This window comes from Neolamprologus multifasciatus, chromosome 2, assembly GCF_963576455.1.
Source record: "Neolamprologus multifasciatus chromosome 2, fNeoMul1.2, whole genome shotgun sequence".
In the NCBI taxonomy this organism is placed as follows: domain Eukaryota; kingdom Metazoa; phylum Chordata; class Actinopteri; order Cichliformes; family Cichlidae; genus Neolamprologus; species Neolamprologus multifasciatus.
The window spans coordinates 20,510,778-20,527,523 of NC_140440.1; the positions used below are offsets into that span (position 1 = coordinate 20,510,778).

General features: G+C 41.8%; 2 protein-coding genes across 4 annotated transcripts in view; both read left to right on the forward strand.

Annotated features, from left to right (window-relative positions):
• The window catches only part of LOC146524283 (connector enhancer of kinase suppressor of ras 2), a 76,116-nt gene extending 69,832 nt beyond the window's left edge, over positions 1–6,284 (forward strand). Inside the window, 2 exon segments of the mRNA XM_085134393.1 lie at positions 2,049–2,311; positions 3,727–6,284. Of these exon segments, the coding sequence (XP_084990519.1) occupies positions 2,049–2,311; positions 3,727–3,936 (473 nt within the window). The 3' untranslated portion in view covers positions 3,937–6,284.
• A 122-nt stretch (positions 6,285–6,406) lies between these two features.
• apool (apolipoprotein O-like) lies at positions 6,407–15,665 on the forward strand. Of its 3 annotated transcripts, none has more exons than XM_085134338.1 (10): positions 6,407–8,041; positions 8,696–8,794; positions 8,874–8,999; positions 9,567–9,621; positions 10,621–10,719; positions 12,106–12,197; positions 12,297–12,407; positions 12,778–13,000; positions 13,140–13,355; positions 15,003–15,665. In XM_085134338.1, exons 1-10 carry the CDS (start codon positions 8,030–8,032, stop codon positions 15,089–15,091), a joined length of 1,122 nt encoding a protein of 373 aa, XP_084990464.1. In that variant the 5' UTR covers positions 6,407–8,029; the 3' UTR covers positions 15,092–15,665. The 3 variants fall into 3 exon arrangements, with proteins under 3 accessions (XP_084990464.1, XP_084990474.1, XP_084990484.1); XM_085134348.1 differs by having other exon boundaries at positions 13,143–13,355; XM_085134358.1 differs by having other exon boundaries at positions 13,149–13,355.
• The last annotated feature ends 1,081 nt before the right edge of the window (positions 15,666–16,746 follow it).

Below are 16,746 nucleotides of genomic sequence, written 5' to 3' on the forward strand. Positions count from 1 at the left end.
CTTCTGCTTTGAATCTATGTAGAGCCCAGAACAGTCTGCAGTGGTTCTAAGTGTATATACACCTATCATGGGCATGAATCTCATGGTTTTGGGCTTTAAAAGATTTCTTTAAACTCTTCTTTTTCCAGGATCAAATGATTGTACAGCAACCTCTTTAAAAAGTTCTAAAAAACAAGAACTGGGAACAAGTTTGAGTGTATTTTCTAATCCACAGAAAGTCAAAAGTATACATGTAGGGTACACCCTTCACTAATATTTGGGTAAATGTCCCTCACCGAGTTGCAGATGTTTTGGGAGCCATCGACGAGCTTCTGGCATAATGCTGGATGGATAGTTGACCCCTCTCTTTGGCACTAGGTTCATTTAAATTGGTTGGTTTCCAGGCACGGACTTGGCATTGACGCATTCTCCACAAATTTTCAATAGTGTTGAGTTCGGGGAAGACCGTTTCAGACGCTAAATGTTGATCTGCTTTATCTATTCCAAAGCAGTTTTAAAGTGTTTTCAGGATCATTGTTTCGTTTCTTTTCAGCCATATACCAACTGGTTTAAAGTGAAGTTAGAGAAGTTCGAGGTAGACTTCCTCCTTCTTTATTCCATCCACTTTATGCATTGTATCAGAAGCAGAGCATGATGCTACCACCACCATGCTTGACAGCTGGTACAATGTTCTTATGTTTAAAAGCCTCACCTTCAACATGCCTCATGTCATTGTTGGCAATTAGTTAAATATTTGTTTCATCTAAACATAAAACTTTTGCAACTTACTTCAACTTCTGCATGCACGTACATTTCACATTTTGGAGACGAAAATGTGAAATGAAAACGGTGGACTGGCGCGTCTTTCACATTTTGCTGTGATATCGAGTTGAAACGCATTTATTGAGACATTTAAATGATTGTATGTGTAAGCTTGAGCCTGTGTGGATCAGAGAAAATCCTAAATGAATTCAAACTCGTGCACGAGTTCTTGTTTTTTTTCTAGTCATCAAAGATGGATGCTGTATAATAGTTCCACACTGGAAAATAAAACAGTACAAAGAAATCATTTAAAGCCCAAAATGACCACGGTATTCATGCCCATGATGAGTGTTTGTAAACTTGTGGCCCAAACTGTACACAAGCCTTCCACTCTGTTGTCAGTATTCATACCAGTGCGGCCTGTGGCGATGCCATGTGTAGTTAGGAAGGTGCATGTTAGGTTATTTAAAAGGGTTTGCAGCAATGACATACAGATGCCTACAGCGAAGGTTTAACATGAATGCATAAATCCACTGTAACCAAACAAAAGGTTCACTCTCCAAAAAGGGTACAACTATAAGTTTTATTTGTATTAAGGAGGTAGAGCTAACAAAAGATCTTCCATAACAGTGAAAATTCCCAGTTTGATCCCAAAAGGAGACACAAATCCCTTTGGGGTTGTATCAGGAGGGCATCTGGTGTAAAAATCTGCTAAATCAGACACATGCAGCTACCAGCTGTTGTGACCCCTCATGAATAAGGGAGCAGCTGAAAGTAATAGTTTCTCCTTAAGCTGTTTTTGCAGATGCACTGCAGTCTTGAAATTTTGCATGAATTCCCTCATACGAATACCTTTTGCACCAATATGCGAATAACACAGCTAATATTCCAGTACGTGCTAGCAGGTGGGCGTCACATGTGCGGCAATCTGCTCATTGTATCCAGGCAGCTCTTGCCTAAACCACTGAGAATTCCCAGTTTTATGAATGCATCTAAATAGACTCTTTCCTGCTGTGTGACACATGTGAAACTATTTATACTGCTCTTAGTATTACTTGTGCCAGTGATCAGAGTGAACTAATTCTCTTTACTTCACAGTTTATTTATTTATTTTGTAAAGACAAAACAGTGTCACATTAGTATAAAGGTATCCAAATCTAGACATGGGACAAAAACATTTCAGTTAACTTCTGAACCCCCCCAAAGAAAACGAGAATATCTCTGAGGAGCGTGGGATGACATGCGACTTTGTTTGCTAACTGTCAGTTGTACATGATCGGTCTGACTCTCACCGCTCGTCTTGTTAGATCTGCGGGAGCTGAGAGTGGAGAGCAGAGAGAGGAGGGTGTCGGAGGGACGGGAGCGGCGAGTTTCAGAGTGCCGCGAGCCCGAGCCGTTGGATGGGCTAGAGCAGCTCTATCGGGCCCTGGAGCAAGCCAACGTGACAGCTTTAGGAGACCCTAGACCATGTAGCAGGCAGGAGCTTCGACGCTGTTTCATCCAGAGAGCCAGGGACCCCCTGCTCAACGACAGGCTGCACCGGGTCCGAGCCCTCCGTAGCACCTTGAAGGTATCATTAACAACTTCTGTCACAAACGCAACAAAGATTTGACATGTTTTAAAACTTTCTAATACACGTAAACCCATAACTCCCTTAGTCACGTGACCCCTTAGTGTGTCATTTCATGGAAATGTTGCTGAAAAACAAACAATACTTCCCCTCCTTACATCATAAATATGCTGTACCTTTCCTGGCGTATTATGGAATGGATTAATCTTGCCTTTTCACATCGTTATTTTTTAACGTCTTTATTTATTAATTGATGCACAACAACTTGATGAATTTTAAATAAAGATGGACCCAAAATAAGATGGTGCCTGTTAAAAGTCTGTGAAGGTTCTCAGTCATCCAGGTCGTCGTAGTCTAAGGAGCTTGGAAAGAAAAGCGTCTGGACTTCTTTAAGTTGCTTGTAAGTTTAAGTTTCTCTCATCCGAGAAGCTTCTTCAGTTCTAGGGTCAAATAGAGGAGAGTCCCAGATTTAAGCCCTGTGGGAGTGTCCCTCAAAGAGGGACAATGGACCCCCACGGGACAAGACTCATGCATCTGCATCTAAAGGACAAAAGTCACTCTTTTCAAGGATGCCAATGTTCACATTTTGGACAGAGAGGACAGATGGTTTGAAAAAGGGACTGAAAGAATCCATTTATGTCCACTGTGAGCGACCATCTTTGAACAGAGGCAGTGGTTTACGACACCACCTGTCTGACATCTATAATCCAGTTCTGAGATCCCTTCCCAGACGCCTTAACGCCCACTCACATCCTGGGCCTTCTGACCTCAGGAAATCACATGATAGGGTGGGGCTAGGTTTCACACTGAGCTCACCCGAAACCCTGGTTGCTTGTGACCTACATCAGTTTTCACACCTTGGCTCATGTGATTAGGTAAAGGATCATTAGGGCGTCCATTGTCCCTCTTGGGGGGGACACTCCCACAGGGCTTAAATCTGGGACTTTCCACCATTTGACCCTAGAACTGAAGAAGCTTCTATGCTTCGTGCTATGTGAATAAAACTGAATTGAATTAAATTGGAAAAAAAAAGATGTAAAAAAGCAAGATTTCCCCACTTCATAATACGGCCCATACTCCGAAAAGTACAGCATACTTACGATGCAAGATGGGGAAATAATGTTTTTCTGTAAAATTACCATAGAATTACATACTTACACAATACTTAAAATTACAGTGTAAGTACAATTTACTCCGCTGACATGTTACCCCTTTATTCTAGTGTCCGTATTTACAGATAAATATACAACAATTACATTATAGTTTCAACTGAAATACATTGAATTTCCATTTAATTACAGGGGAACTACATCCTTTATCACAGGGTGTATTATAAGCGTTACCAGGTTGTTGTTCGGTTTTTTTACACAAAAAACAACGTGAGGATTTAATGCGGTAACGCTTTTCTCCTACAGGCCAAAGAGTCGGAGCTAGAAGTGATCTGTTCCCTCCTGGAGGACCCTGGCCTGTGCTCCCAAACCTTCAGAGAATGGAAGCAGTGGCACAGCGAGCTCTACTCAGACATCTGCCAGCTCAGCCCCGGCACCAACGGCCAGGATGACCTCTCCCCGCTGGCCGCACCTCTCATGACCCACACGCACTCCTTCATCGAGACCCACGTGTGAGAAAGAGACGAGAAGCAAAGGCTGAACTGACACGCAAACACACACACACGAGCGCAGTAACACGGAGCTTTACATTAGCTAACCCTCTGTCCTGGTCACGACTCTGAGCATGCACACACACACACACACATTGTAAGATGTGTAAATATCATAGAGGGAACAGTCTGAGACCTGCGTGTATGAACTTTTGATAATCCCAAGGACCCCACAGGGTGCCAATTGCATGCCTGAACAGAAAGCATTAATCTTCCTTTGTCTATGGATCTCAGCATAAACGCCACACGCTTGTCAAGCAAAACGGGGGGAAAAAAACAGACTTTTTAACACAAATGTTTTCTTTTATATTCTCTAGGTTTTGCTTTTGCTTTTTTTCTGCTTTATTTTAGGGGTAAGGGGGAGCTATGTAGCAGCAATACAGAGGAAAACCCTTTTCACCACAGCACTGTACTTTTGTACTGATGAACTTTGCACCCAGAGCCACCAGTTCTCCCCCTTTCTCTCTGTGTTTTTTTCCTCTTGCGTATCTTTTTGAGTTACAGGGACCTCACTGTTATTTCAGGCTGATCTCACGGGACAGTGCGGGGAAAGTAAAGTGTGAGACTGTGAGAGGTAGCCAGCAATGTCGGTTTATCAGCGAGAACCCCTTTGCGCTGGACGGATTCATGTGCTGAAGGAGGCTCCTCTGAACGAGTGCAGTTCTGTTTGCATCTTCTCTTCCTCTCGTTTCTCTCCATCACCTTCTCTTTTCTTAGCGACTTCTTTCTCTAGTCCTCAAAGACTTGTGTATATGTGTATACTGCTGTGTATACTGATGTAAATGTTTGCGTTCCACTACCACTGTGATAGGCTTCTAGAGGTAGCGGAGGGAAGACAGAGAGTATGTATTTGTGCGGGTGCAAAACAAGTTTATTATTACTTTCTTTTGGTTTCTTTCATAGTTTTTTTTCCTTAAACCATGAATGCAAGAGCTTAGAGAGTTCTTTTTCAGTCACTCACTACAACGAATGCACTTTCTATATCTCTATATCTCATCGGCTGCATCACAGGGTCTACGTGTCATCGGCCTCGTTACCATTGCTGTTCAAATATCAGGTAAAAGCATTTGCCGTCTCATTTTCTAAAGATTTGTGTACAGTCTACAAATATATTTAAACATAGAAGACTATATAAAATCTATTTACGTTTTGTGTCATAGAAATAATGTAAAGTATGATGTATTCTATGCCAAGGTTCTGCAGTGTCCCCCTCTTCACTCTGTAGATGCAGGGTGTTTAGCAGTCGAACAAATAGGATGCGACCGACAGCCGTCGCTGATGGTCTTTACTGGTTTACATCACGGCTGACCATTCTCTGGGTGGTGCGTTGCATGAGACAAAGGCCTGGGACTGATTTGAATGGACAGGGTAAAATACTGTGGATCATTTGTGTTCCTTTTTTTGTTCCTTCTCACAATTGCAAGGTAATTAGACTCGTAGCGCATGATAGATGCAAAAGTACTGTTGAAGGATGACTTTTTCTTTATGTGCTCGTAGCTTTCAAGTCTTTGTTTTTCATTCTGCAGTGTTTAGAGACACGTACTGTACCATGAGAGTTAAGGGAGGTTTTTCCTTCTCCTTTAGCATCCAAGCAGCAGGTTATAATTTGATGTTTGGCTTACATAGAAGACCGACCTGCATCCTAAAGAAGCTTCTGACACCTCACTCCAAGTGACATCACTGCAGTTGCTTCCAAAGTGAAAGCTAATTTGACATTCCCTCTAAGCATATGGTTGATACTGGGCAGTCATAACCTCTGCACTAAACGGTCTGTAATGTCTGTGAAACCGGGATGAATCATTTCATCTGCAATATCAGGCCAAGGACTCAACGGTGCCCCCCAGTGTCGAGGACTCCGAGAGACACGTGTAGCACCTGCTGCATCCAGCACTGTCTGTACTTAGTCTTCATATTTTACTGTTGTTCTTCTTCATGAGTTTTCATCATGTCACACTGTAGTGAAATATCAAACGTGCCCCAGAGATATAGCTCATGTTATTTGCCTGTTGTTTCTTTATTTTTGTTTTTTTTGCTAGTTAGTTTTTTAATGATTAATTTGAGAGTAACACAAAGAAACTCAATGATGCAAGCACTTTCCCTGTGCCTCCCAATCCTCTCTTTGGCAACAAAAGGACTGACTATTTCCACACACAGGCACGCACACACACACACAGACACACACGCGCAGCTGTAGAAGAGTTACAATACAGTTTTAGTCTGCAGACCTCTCTCTGTTTGTCATCTGTAGTGTTGGTCTTCTTTCTCCAACCGCTGCTCTGACATACTGTAGATTAAAGGAGTTCTGAGAGTTTTCATTTGTAGGCACCGACTGTGTTATTCCTCCCAAATCTTTTTGTGTGTGTAAACCTGCAGAAACAGGCCGAAAAGGGAGATTCCACTGTGTGTTCTTTCAGGGGTGTACACCTCATGGTACATTGCACAGGTGTGTAAGATGTAAGTTGCACTGCGACATTAAAAAAAAGGAACATATTGCTCTTTTTCAAGGATAATATTAGCTTACTGTTATTCTGTACATTAAAATGACTAAAGACGATATTAAAAAAGAAAGAAAATTACATTTATTCTTCCTAAAGTAGCCTTTTTTGGTTTCATATATATGAATATATATATTACAGAAAATACAGATTGTAAACCTAAGTTGTTAAACTTTGACTTCAATAAACTGAATCCTCTGCACTATGGCCGGTTAATGTGTGCCTTTCCTCTGATTTATTGGAAGAGTTTTGCTGTGTCTTCTAGTTAATAACAGTTTCAAGTTAAGGGCAGGAAGCCCTATAGCATGCTGTGCAACCCGTGCCATCCATCTATCCATCATATCTTTTTCAGTTTACAATGCGGTGGGCAAAAGCTTTGTTTCCAGGCTGTCACTTGGCTTCACTCTCTGCACTCTTTTAAAGACAATCTTTATTCTGGATTCATCTCTTGGGGATCTATAGCCTTGCCGGGCGATTGTGGCTCAAGAGTTGGGAGTTCGCCTTGTAATCGGAAGGTTGCCGGTTCGAGCCCCGGCTTGGACAGTCTCGATCATTGTGTCCTTGGGCAAGACACTTCATCCGTTATCTACCAGTGTCCGGCAGCCTCACCTCTGTCAGTGTGCCCCAGGGTGGCTGTGGCTACAATGTAGCTTGCCATCACCAGTGTGCGAATGGGTGGATGACTGGATGTGTAAAGCGCTTTGGGGTCCTTAGGGACTAGTAAAAAGCTATACAAATACAGGCCATTTACCATTTGTTGGGGCCTTACTATTGGAATGAGTATGTGCACAATTGCCTAAACAGATTCGGCATATAAATATAGAGAAGGTTTATTGATACTGGAAGCTTCCATTAGTAGTCTGCTTGTACTCTCAGTACTAACAAAACAGGTTTGAGCAGGCTTTGGTTGCCTGCAGGTAAATAGTCCAGGTGGAGAGCAAAAGAAGGATGCTGTTGAAATGCAAGACATAATCAGCAGCTATTCTTGATGTATTTCCATTTGTAAACAATGTTGCAAACCTTAACTCAGGTATCTAGTGGCTTCACTGGCAACCCAAAAATTCATTCCTAGACTGATACTGTTTCATCAAATCCAGTGCAACATGTGCACCTGTGCTGTTCTGGTGCAGAACTTTGTGTGTGTAGGTTGATTTCTGACTGAACACATCTTAAATCACAAAGTTAAGTAGTACTGTAAATTTTCTTATACATATTCACTTCATTAAAACAAAACTAAATGTGGAGAAATCCTGTGGTGCTGGAACATGTGGCCCCCTCAGGGTCGATGCTGGCAATGTCTCAGTAACATAGATAACAACTCATTTACATGTGAAACTGCGAGTAGGAGTTTATTTTTATTTTGATTACACGCATGCAAATGTACAAAAGCAAAGGTCAACTGTCCGCTCAGTGGGTGAGCAACATGTGGACTTACTTGACGAGTAGGATAGCACAGCCGAGCTGCAATACCCACTTCAGCCCATTAGGTGGCAGTAGCCGACCGCGGGGTTTTTTGGGCTAGAACGAAGCTGTAGCCAACAGAAGAAGGGGGAGAGCGCTGTCATGGCGGCCAAGGTGAATGCATGTCATTTTGTCTTCAGTAAAGTTTTTAGCTTTTATTACAATGACTTTTCAATGAAAGTGTAGACTGTGTGTTGGCGTCAAGTGCCCCGCAGCTGCTAATGTTTATTTGTTGTGGTTGTCACATCTCAGGCGTTGTTACGCTGCACGAAAAAGCTTTGCTAGCTATGTGTGCTGTGCTAGCTTCGCTGAATGACTCCTAAAATGAATACACGGAGGAAGATTTTAGCAGAGGTTGCATCTTTAAAAGTGTGTAACAGCTGTTTAGCCTTAATAGCTGTCAGCCCTGCCTTTGTTAGCTTTCTAGAGCCGCATTAAGCTACAACACAAACACTGTCGGTAAGAGTAACGCTTAATGCCAGTTAGCTTAACTAGTTCGAAACAGTTTGTACACACAAAACAAAGGGAATAAGCTCAGGATGTATACTTAGAAGTTCATTAATGAAGTATAAATAAATATTTGAAAGACTGGAAAAGCGATGCTTTGAAATATATGGTGGTATTGTTGTAATTAATAATATAATATAATATATATATATATATATATATATATAATTCTTCCACTGAAAGTCCACGAAGTAAGCTGTGATAGTGATGTGGTGTTGACACACTGACTAAAACTACAGTGTACGTTCCCCCTCCTGCCAGGTGGTAATGGTGGCCGTCCCCACTGTGCTGGGAATAGCCTCCCTCCGTGTGTACTCTGTGAATGAAGCGCCCGCTGATGGGCTGGTTACTCGAGAAAAGGTGTGTATTCATGATATTTATGGGATATTGCCATTCATAGCCATAATAACACACCAACTCTCTACCTCCCTTTCCCCAGCTCAACATCTACAACCCAGTGTTGCAGTCTGCTCAGAGTAAGTTTGTCCCAGAGAGTCTGGGGGTCATCGAGGGTGGAGTGACTACAGCCAGAGAGACAGTACTACCATTTGTGCACGCTGTAAAGGTATTCACGTCGTCCCCCCCCCCCCCCCCCCCCCCCCCCCCCCCCCCCCCCCCCCCCCCCCCCCCTTTGTGTACATGTAAAGCTGCATGTAGGAAAAAATCTCATTCACATTCACCGTCAAGTACTGATGTAGCTCATGCTTTCACATCCTCTTCTGCACTTTTAACACGAGCAGGTGGTGGAAACGTGTTTATATTTAAACATATGACAGCTAAAATGCACCAGAGAACTCTTATCTTGCACCTGCGAATTTAGTTGACACCACTATCTTTTTGCTGCTCATTGTGGTTTACAGAGCACGATCCCACATGCTGCAAGTGCTCGGTGCAGGAAGGATTCTTGCAGGTTTAGGAGTTAGACAGGAAACTTCATGCAGTTTAACTTCAGTTAAACTGCATGAAGTTTGCTGCAAGAAGATTTGACAGTTTGATTCTGTGAAACACGGGTTGTTGGGTGGGGGTGAGCAGTTAGCACTGACTCACATGTATCTGTTTCAGTGTTGCTTAAACAGGCTTGTTCTTGATGAACTTTTGTAGTGGTTTCAGTTTAGTCTTCTGTTCCCTGCAGGGTGCCTGTATCTCTGTGAAAAGGGGAAGTATTGATCTTTATCATGCTGGAGAAGGTGAGTAAACAACAGGCAAACAACAGTCTTAGTTACATTGCACCTAAATTTAAAATTTCAATAATAATAAGACATTTAAAGTTTTCAACACGTCACACATTTACTACGTAAATATATTTCAAGGGGTGCTATTGATGGGAAATTTTCACCAGGTGTCTGTAACAAACCATCCATTTCACACATGCAAAGAAATCAAACCACAGATGTCCATAAATTATGTGTAATAGCGAGAAATGACACAGGGAAAAGTATCAAACGCATGAAAAGGGAGGTGCAAAAAGTCATGGAAAGTCATGACAGTAGCTTAAATCAGTCCTGCCACTTGTGCAAAGTGCAAATTAATATTAGCTGGTTCTTCACCAACTGATGGCCTATAAGAAGGGGTCTCATTACTAAGGTGTAAAACCAATGAGCTCTCTCAAGGCCGTTGCAAAACATACCAAAGAATTTCTAAACTAGTGAAGGTTCCAGTGAACAAAGTGGAAAGAACATCATGTTACCATAAACCGACCATGACCAGATGCCTCCTGCAAGATTTCAGACAGAGGAGTGAAAAGAATTATCAGAAGAGTTATCTGAGAATCAAGCAGCACTAGAGGCGCTGCATATCACCCCCAAAACACCATACCAACAGTGAAGTTTGATACTGTGTGTACAATACTTTCTCCCTGTGTGATTTCTCATTATTACACATAACTTAATTTATGGGCATCTTTGGTTTGATATTTTGGCATTTGTGGATTGGATGGGTTATTTCACACATCTGGTCAGACTTTCATGTAAATAGCACCTTCAGAAACATTTAATTTGTGATGTATTCAGTACTTCAGTCTTACCCACAGTAAGACATTAGAGGAAGAGAGTGATCTATTTAAAAGTTATTTTTTTAGTTACAGTTTAATGGTAGTCCCAATATTAGTGATACAGTTCACACCTTTTCTTTAAAGGAAGCTGAATGTATTTTTGTCAGCATTTTGATTTCTGTTATCTGCTCTTCAGATTTATACTATTACCTGAAGGACCCTCCTCCTGGTTTTCTGCCCAGATTTGGCACCATCACTGTGGCTGGCCTGCTTGGCATGTTCTTGGCGCGGAAAGGTAACTCGACCTGACAAACAATTTAGGCCTGCAAGAAACATTTTAATCAGTTTCTCATATTAAATAAAGGAAAATGTTTGAAAGAGTGTTGGTCTAAGTGTGAACGGTTGTCTCTCTGTGTTAGCCCTGCAATAGACAGGTGACCTTTCCATTGTGCCATATTACAGGTGGGATAGGCTCCAGCCCCATGTGACCCAGTAAAAGCATTGCATACGACTATAACAAACGTAGCATACGCAAGAACTGCACACAGTGCAAGTTTAGTAAGCTTAAATATACATTGATGAATAAGTAACTCACAAGACATCAAAACAATTCCCTTTTTTAGAAATCAGCCTAGAAAAATTAAAGATGAAAACCCTGAAAAACAAGTGCAATTTGTTGAATATGTCTCAATAAACATGCATTGCTGCTGACACATCAGTGTGCCACTAAATGGTCACATACAATGTTTTGAAACTCATCAGCAAAACACGACTCCTGTTCTGTCGCTGCGTCACAACAACAGTGTATTTGTTCTACGAACTGCATTTATTAAGGACACTTCTTACACTTATCGTCCAGTGGGCTTGACACTTTGGCAGGCTCTGACCTCTGACCTGTGTGTTTTAACAGTCCCAGTTTGTTAAGATGCGACACCAGCTCTGCTTGTGAGGATCACAGCACTTTACGTTCTTTCTTAGACCATTTAATATTTTTCTTTGTTTTGCAGAACATATAAACATATAAAGTCATTTCAGAAAGACACAAATTAGTTTTACGCTCTCAGACTGTCTCAGAAGAAAGTTTCATTTCAGCCACACAGGAAATAAAGTATTACAACTTCTGCTTAATGTATTCATGGGATGAACATTTTAGATATTTTCTACACTTCTCACAATGCATGTGAACTTGCACAGAGATATGCATTGTTTGTTAACAAGAACATCTGTTTTACCCCCTTTTTGTTTTGTGTTTTAAAATGCACATACACTCCAGATTTATTTATGTGTATTTAATCTTATTGTGACCTTTTCATGTATGAGATAACACTGTGATTATCAGGATTTAGACACCACAGCCAGTGAGGCTGAAGTACCCCTCATCATCTCATCATCGATTGCCCAAAGTTTACCACAAGAAACAAGAAGTTTCTGAGGAAGTTTCACTTTTCTCAGTACATTGTCTTCCTCACTCTTTCTTCCTATCACCAAAGAGTCATTTAAAGTGCATGAAAATGTTAATGTCTTTAAGTTAACCTGGGCATTGTGTTGGCCAAAATGTGCTGCAACACACTATGTGAGCATGACCTTTCTGGATATAGCAGTTCAGTAGCTGGCCTCCAGGACTTAACCTCTGCCCACTTGTATTGATCGCTGCCCTGCTTTGCAAAATGTTTTATTTCAGGCTCTCGTTTCAAGAGGTTAGCGGTCCCGCTGGGCCTGATGAGCGCAGGAGCATCAGTGTGCTACCCTGCACAAGCAGTGGCAGTGTTAAAGGTAACGCTGCTTCCTCAAGCACGGATATCTCGTTAATTCGCAGTATAAATGTTAATATTTTCCTAGTTTAATTCGAGCGTTGTCTTTTGTCCTCCCAAGGTGACGGGAAAGAAGGTTTACGCTGCAGGGCAGTGGAGCCATGCTGCAGCGTCTTCACTGCTCGCCTCCGCGGAGCCGGTTGCCAAAGAGACTGCTGCTTCACAGCCACAGGTTAACAGACTTTTAAGCGAACTGTTTTTAAGCAGAAAGACTTAAAAAGCTGTTTTACTGTGTGACTAAAACCTAAACAGCAGTTCAGCTCGTGTAACTTGCTTTCCATTCGGTGCCTTTACCTTGTCTACATGTGTTGCTTACTGATAGAGAAAAAATCCCTTTTGTGTGGTAAATAGGTTATATTCCATTTCCTTTCCTACACATTGCCTTTCATAACTGTTAGTGGAGTTTTACTCTTTGTGCCTCACATGTGATTCAGGCATATTTTGTGAGAGGTTTAAATCTAAAATTTTATTACTTAAATATTCAAGAAAATTGTACATTTTAATTATGCACCATTAAAGAGGATTTTTTATTGTTTTTTTAGTCAGCTATAGCGGCAAATCTAGAGCCTCCAGCTGCTGAAGAAACCTCACAGCCCAGCTCCACTACAGACACCTCAGCCCAGAGCTCTACAATCTCAGACACAGAGGTGAAATCGGCTGATCCTATCACTGATGAGCCCATTGTTGCTGTCATAACAGAGGAAGAGTCATCCGTAACAGCCACAGAAATATCCCCCAACCAGGCCCCCACAGAGACCAGCACAGGTATTATCAGTATCGATCCCTGTCGTCTTGTTTCTCTGTCTCCGTCTCTTCATTTCACACACAATCACACAGAGACTTATATCGACAGTGGTGGTTTAATTCCCATTCTTTCCGGCTCTGTTGGCAAATTCTCCGCCAGTAGAAAAAGTGTCCGCGCCTCCCTCAGAGGAGCTGCTGGCCCCTGTTGAAAGCGAAGAAGCCTCGGATAGAAAACAAGCCTCCGGGGACGTATCCACGGACACGAGCCCATCCGAGCCTGCAAGCTCAGGACCGGAAACAATAAAGGCCGTTCCAGTCGAGTCGGCATCTTCTTCTGAAGAAACATCTACTCCAGAGGCTTCCAGTGAGGCCACAGGTACCAAAAATAGTTCATGTCAAAGAGCGAAAGGTTGATAAGTAAATAAAATAAGAAGAAATGATAACCTAAACAGAGGACCCATGCTTTAATCATCACTCCGCTGCTCTTACTCTACACTTAATGTGTGCTGCTAATCTTTTACATTTCCTCTACCCTGAAATGTCAATTAGTCGAGTCAGATAGCATGGAGGAGTTGCTGCGTTTAATGAGACACCAGTCGCCACACTCACACCAACACCTATCCAACACAAAACCGTTACTGGTTGTACTTTAACACTTTCTGCACATGTACCTTTGCTCTTGTTTGGGTGTTTACAGTAGACCAGCACAAACAAATGTATTTTTTCTTTTTAAGCCCGCAGACAAACATAGTGAGCCTTCACTTCCTGTTGCTCGCACATTCGACCTCTTCTAAGAAAGTTGTGGTTACCTAAATGTGGGGACCTAAACGTTGTGGGTCTTGTGTTCTACATAGTTGTTGTTATTATTATGATTATCACTGCTACCTGGGACTTGGATTCTGTTGTCGCTGTAGTACGTTCAGGTTTACTTTCTAAAATGATATAAATCTCTATTAGTTTTCAGTTTAACTCTTCACATCTCATCCTTCAGCACAGCTTACTTATCCTTTCGGTACATCTGTTTAGCAGTTTGACATACTGAGGATTGACTCACTCTGCACAAACTGTGTGATGTGAAAGAAAAGAGAGGAATGTGATGTAACATCTCACAGCACTCGGTGTGTGGAATATGCATTTTAAAAAGAATCGCAGGGCTTTAGTTACAGTCTGCTCAGCCTGGCTTTAAGTTGAACTGAAAGATAGTTTTACAAAGAAGTGATATCATATTGCATAATACAGTTTTCTCCAGTGAAATCACAGTAGGAGGATGTGTTTGGGATGTTTTTTCCTTCAAGAAAATACATTTCCCGTTCCATGTTGCTGCAGATCTTCTTTGCCAAGACAGCAACCGGAGCTCCTTGTAAATGTTTAAAGGAGGTTGCCGTCCCAGTAGGTTGACTGGGAGCTGACATGTGGGTGAAACTGCTCTAAAACTGACAAAATGTATGCACGCAGCGATCTCTGCTTTGTCTCTGCGTATAAATTCTTTAACATGAGTTGCTCATAGTAACACAGGCTGTGCCAAACTATACCACATTATACTTTTCAGTATTTCTGCTAGATTTTAACTCAATGTTTCCATTTAGCTGGTAAAAGTAGCAGTTTATGTCGACACCATCCCTTTTATTCCAGAGGTCAGAGGTTCTTTCCATGAACCAAGTGCGGAAAAAGTGCAAAGTCACTCTAGCTGTTTGATTTTGTTAAACACTCAGTTTGTTAATAAGATTTTCCAAATCTTTGTACCGCAGTGCTCAAAGGATTACTATGTAAACCAAATGACTAAACACAGAGTTTTGATTTATTTGTACTTTTTAAGAACCAACGCATCCAAATCACTTGGAATTCAGGCGATTTTAGGAAGAAACATCACGTTTTTCTGCACGTTTGGTTGTTGCGCTGAACATAAAGATCGACAGAAACCTGCGACTTTCACCCGGCAACTTTTAATGTTTTCGTTAATAAAAGTTCATTCTACAAATCTAACTCTATTGATGTGCTTTGCATTTCTCTTGCTGCCCTGCAGAGGGCTCCAGTTTCAAGCCCGACCCTTCTCTCATGGATTTCGGCCAGTCCAGCCCTGAGGATGAAGACCTGTACAGCACGAGAAGCTGAGAGACTGCAGCCAGCCACAGGAGAAGCCTCATTCCCACACACACTGCCATCTCATATCTCACTCTAATTGACAAACGCTCTGTATCATTATGCTTTGTAAATAGGCCATTTTGCAAGCAATCGCAGTTAGAAAGACTTTAATCAACATTTCCATTCTCATTTCGTCTGCCCACATCAGCTGTTTCCACAGAAAACATCCCAGTACATTTGCATTGCAGCAGCGAGGCCGTGAATCTGGGCACACATAACTGAATCAGTTTGCGTGGGATAGAAAACTGGAATAAAAAACAAACACCCACTGCTATTTACAAGCTTTTATACCCCAAATGGCAGATTGTGAAATTTTCTGTGTCATTTAACAAATACTGGCTTTTTGTGCTCCAACTTTCAGTCATGAATGCAGCGTGCTTTTATTTATTGTAATTTAGCCCAGTGTGTTGGTGAACTGAAAAATCTGCACATGTGCTCGTGGTGATTACAAGATGGACTAGTACTGTTTCACTCGCTAACGCAGGAAATTGTCCTCACTTGTTAATTATGGAACTCAAATAAATCTATATTTTTCATGAATTCATGTTTGGTCATGTCTGCTACTGATTACAGCACTTCCAGCATGTCGCATCAACAGAATTTCACTCAAACCCCGAGTTGTCATATAATGAGCAGCTAAACATGAGGAATCATCTGAGCTGCATGAGCCAGAGTTATCTTTGAAGGGAGACCATTAAAGTGGCCCCTTTCCATAGGAAGACGCTCCACATAGTGAGTCTTCATGCTGCAATTAGTCCATGAGAAACAACAACTTGTGCAAAAACCCATATGGTGCACACTCGCAGCTCTGTTCAAAGTATCTTACATTGAAGGGCACATTTAGTACGTGCAAATCCCGTATCAACGGATTTTCCATAATAAGCTTTGTTACAGTTTGTAGACATTAATTATTATCCATATATCAAAAACATTATGAAGATTGAGTACTCTTAGATTTATATTTAAAAGTCAGCGGTGAGGAACTTCAGGCCTCAAGGGCCGATGTCCTGCAGGTTTTAGATCTCACCCAGGGTCAACACACCTGAATCTGATGATTAGTTCATTAGCAGGCCTCTGGAGAACTTCAAGACATGTTGAGGAGGTTATTTAGCCATTTAGATCAGCTGTGTTGGATCAAGGACACATGTAAAACCTGCAGGACACCGGCCCCTGAGGCCTAGAGTTCCCCCACCCCTGCCCTACAATAATAGAAAACCCCAACAATCAGATGACTCCCCATAAGCAAGCACTTGGTGACAGTGGGAAGGAAAAACTCCCATTAAACAGGAGAGACCTCCAGCAGCACCAGGCTCAGGGAGGGACGGCCATGTGCTGCGACGGGTTGGGTGAGAGGGGGCGGTTTTGACTAACACTTCTGCTCGTTCAGCAGAGTAAACATGTTTTGACTAGAACAAAACTGTCATCACACCTTCACATTTTCCACATGATGTGTAAATATCACGCAAGTTATTTGGGTTCCTGATAACAATCAGCACGTTGACATGCATGAAATGTACTTCAATTCTTTCACACCCACTAAGAAGAGATAATGAGCCCTGACTTTTCCTCCAGAACCACGTTTACATTTTTAATGTTATGGTGTTTACGTGTGCTATGATTTACAG